At 41.1% G+C, this 2,115-nt stretch overlaps 1 protein-coding gene across 1 annotated transcript in view; it reads right to left on the reverse strand.

Moving 5' to 3' along the window:
- ppfibp2b (PPFIA binding protein 2b) overlaps nucleotides 1-2,115 on the reverse strand; it is a gene marked incomplete in the record, with an annotated part of 84,691 nt that overhangs the window by 6,392 nt on the left and 76,184 nt on the right. The window contains 3 exon segments of the mRNA XM_014033082.1: nucleotides 436-524; nucleotides 656-767; nucleotides 1,065-1,215. Coding sequence (XP_013888536.1) covers nucleotides 436-524; nucleotides 656-767; nucleotides 1,065-1,215 — 352 coding nt within the window.

Below are 2,115 nucleotides of genomic sequence, written 5' to 3' on the forward strand. Positions count from 1 at the left end.
GTCTGTTGACTGACCTATGTATTTGTTCAAATAATTGTTATGGGCAGGTTACAATATAAAAAAATGTTTGTTATAATCATGTCTTGTGATTAATTGACAGGATGTTTTACTTTTAAACTTTAAGTGTATTTAATTTAGTTATAATGCAAATACAATACAAGTTAAACCAAGATGTAGAATAATTATCATTTTGTTTTGTTCATTGGTAATGTCTGACTGGGTCTCGTGCCACTTTATGTTCAATAAATTGGGCCCTGAGGTCAAAAAGGTTAAGAACCCCTGCTCTAAATCACACATGCATGATCTGATCTGAAACAAATTTAGGGAGACCTGCTCAACATGTTTGTTGGTCACTACTGAATGTTGACGGGGAATATCAGCTAGTTCTATCTTATTCTTGTTTTTAAAGACCTTCAGCTGAGGTTAGACACTCACCACAGTGAGGTACTGCAGCATCTGTCCATCGACTCTCCCATCGTTAAACTGGTCTTTGTACTGAGGAAGGCCGATGTCATCGAGCCAACCTGGAACAGAAGTTACACCATAATGCTGCTTAAAATAAGCCACAGAAAATGAAACCTTCAAAGCCATTTAAATTTACAGAAAACAGTTAAGATAAGTTTAAATCTGGATGAGTCTGCGTGAGATTTCGTACGAGTGACCCAGACGTAATCCAACTCTGCAGATTTCTCTGGCTGTTTGCTGCTGACGTTCTTCATGGAGAGTTGGAGCTTCTTCCTGTGGAGTGGATTCTTCATGGCCAGTTCCTGCAGATAAAAAAAATAAATAAAATGAGGCTATAGGAGGTTCACCTGAGAAGAAAACAAAGCCCTGTCAGGTTGGTTTATCTCATTAAAATGATGCTGCTGATGAGAGAGACGGAGGGCTTGTGGTGGTGGGAGGTGAGGGCGAAGCTAAAGAGCCGGTTGAAAGGCAGAGACAAGCGTCACTAAACACCAAACAGATGGAAGGACGGAGACAACGATCAGACAGGACGTTGGATGGAGGGGAAGCTCTGACTGTGCGTGTCTGAGACGGTGTTACGCATGTGTGTGTGTTCGTACCTTCTCCAGGTCGTGCGGGCTGGCTGACAGCATCGTCTGACCGCTGCTCACCCAGTTCCGAGCGAGGAAGCCATATTGGCCGAGTCCGATGTCCTCCAGCCAGTCACACACCTGATCTGTGCTCCACTTAGAAAACGGCAACTTTAGATCTCTGACGAGAGAAAAAATTAATTTAAATGAGACGCCTGAGCAACAACTTCTTTGTTTTTATTGTTGTAAATAACTTGTAAGCAAATGTATGGGTCAGGGGTGGAGCTAGACTTTTTTTTTTTTTTGCAGGGGATGGCCCATGAGTGACCAAAGTGTTTTTAAGGGGCACATACAAATAAAGAAAAGCACTCTAGATTTGAAAATTCAAGATGGCCACCACCGCTTATTCCAAATGGCTTTATTTAAGCTGTTTTAAGAAATACTGAGCTGCAGATTTGTGTTATCATAGCTAAGATTGATCCAAACAACATGCTGAATGCTAGTTGCTACTTATTCTTCAGCCATTTTCAGGCATACAGAGAAGATTAACGTAGATGTAGCCGAAAACAATCTCTACCAAATTCTAAATGCTAATCAGAAACTCAAGATGGCCGCCAAAGCCAACTTTAAAAAGCTAACATTCAGCCATTTTAAGACTTATTGAAATGAAGGCTGTGTCCAAAACAGCAGGACGGGTCCTCCGAAGGTCGAATTTGTCGGCCGCATACGTCACAGCGCCGCGACGAAGGACGTCCAAAACGGAAGACTCCTCCGATGCGTCCGACAAATACGTCCTTCTTTTTCCCCGAATCGAAGGACAGGTCTGATGGATCCTTCCCGGCCCAGCATATCCCATAATGCATTGCGGCCCGACCGGAGATTTTTTTAAGCTAGTTAATGGCGGACGAAGCGAGAGAAAAGAATACGTTTTAAATAAAAATATGATGATATAAAAATTTTAAAAAAATTAGCGGTTGTAATTCTAATACTTTTATCATTTGTATGAATATGTTTTTAAATATTATTTTTTCGTCATAAAAAACGCTAAATAAACATGAACCTACAGCGGGTCAATTAGTTC

The sequence above is a fragment of the Austrofundulus limnaeus genome, unplaced genomic scaffold, assembly GCF_001266775.1.
Source record: "Austrofundulus limnaeus strain Quisiro unplaced genomic scaffold, Austrofundulus_limnaeus-1.0 Scaffold7, whole genome shotgun sequence".
NCBI lineage: Eukaryota > Metazoa > Chordata > Actinopteri > Cyprinodontiformes > Rivulidae > Austrofundulus > Austrofundulus limnaeus.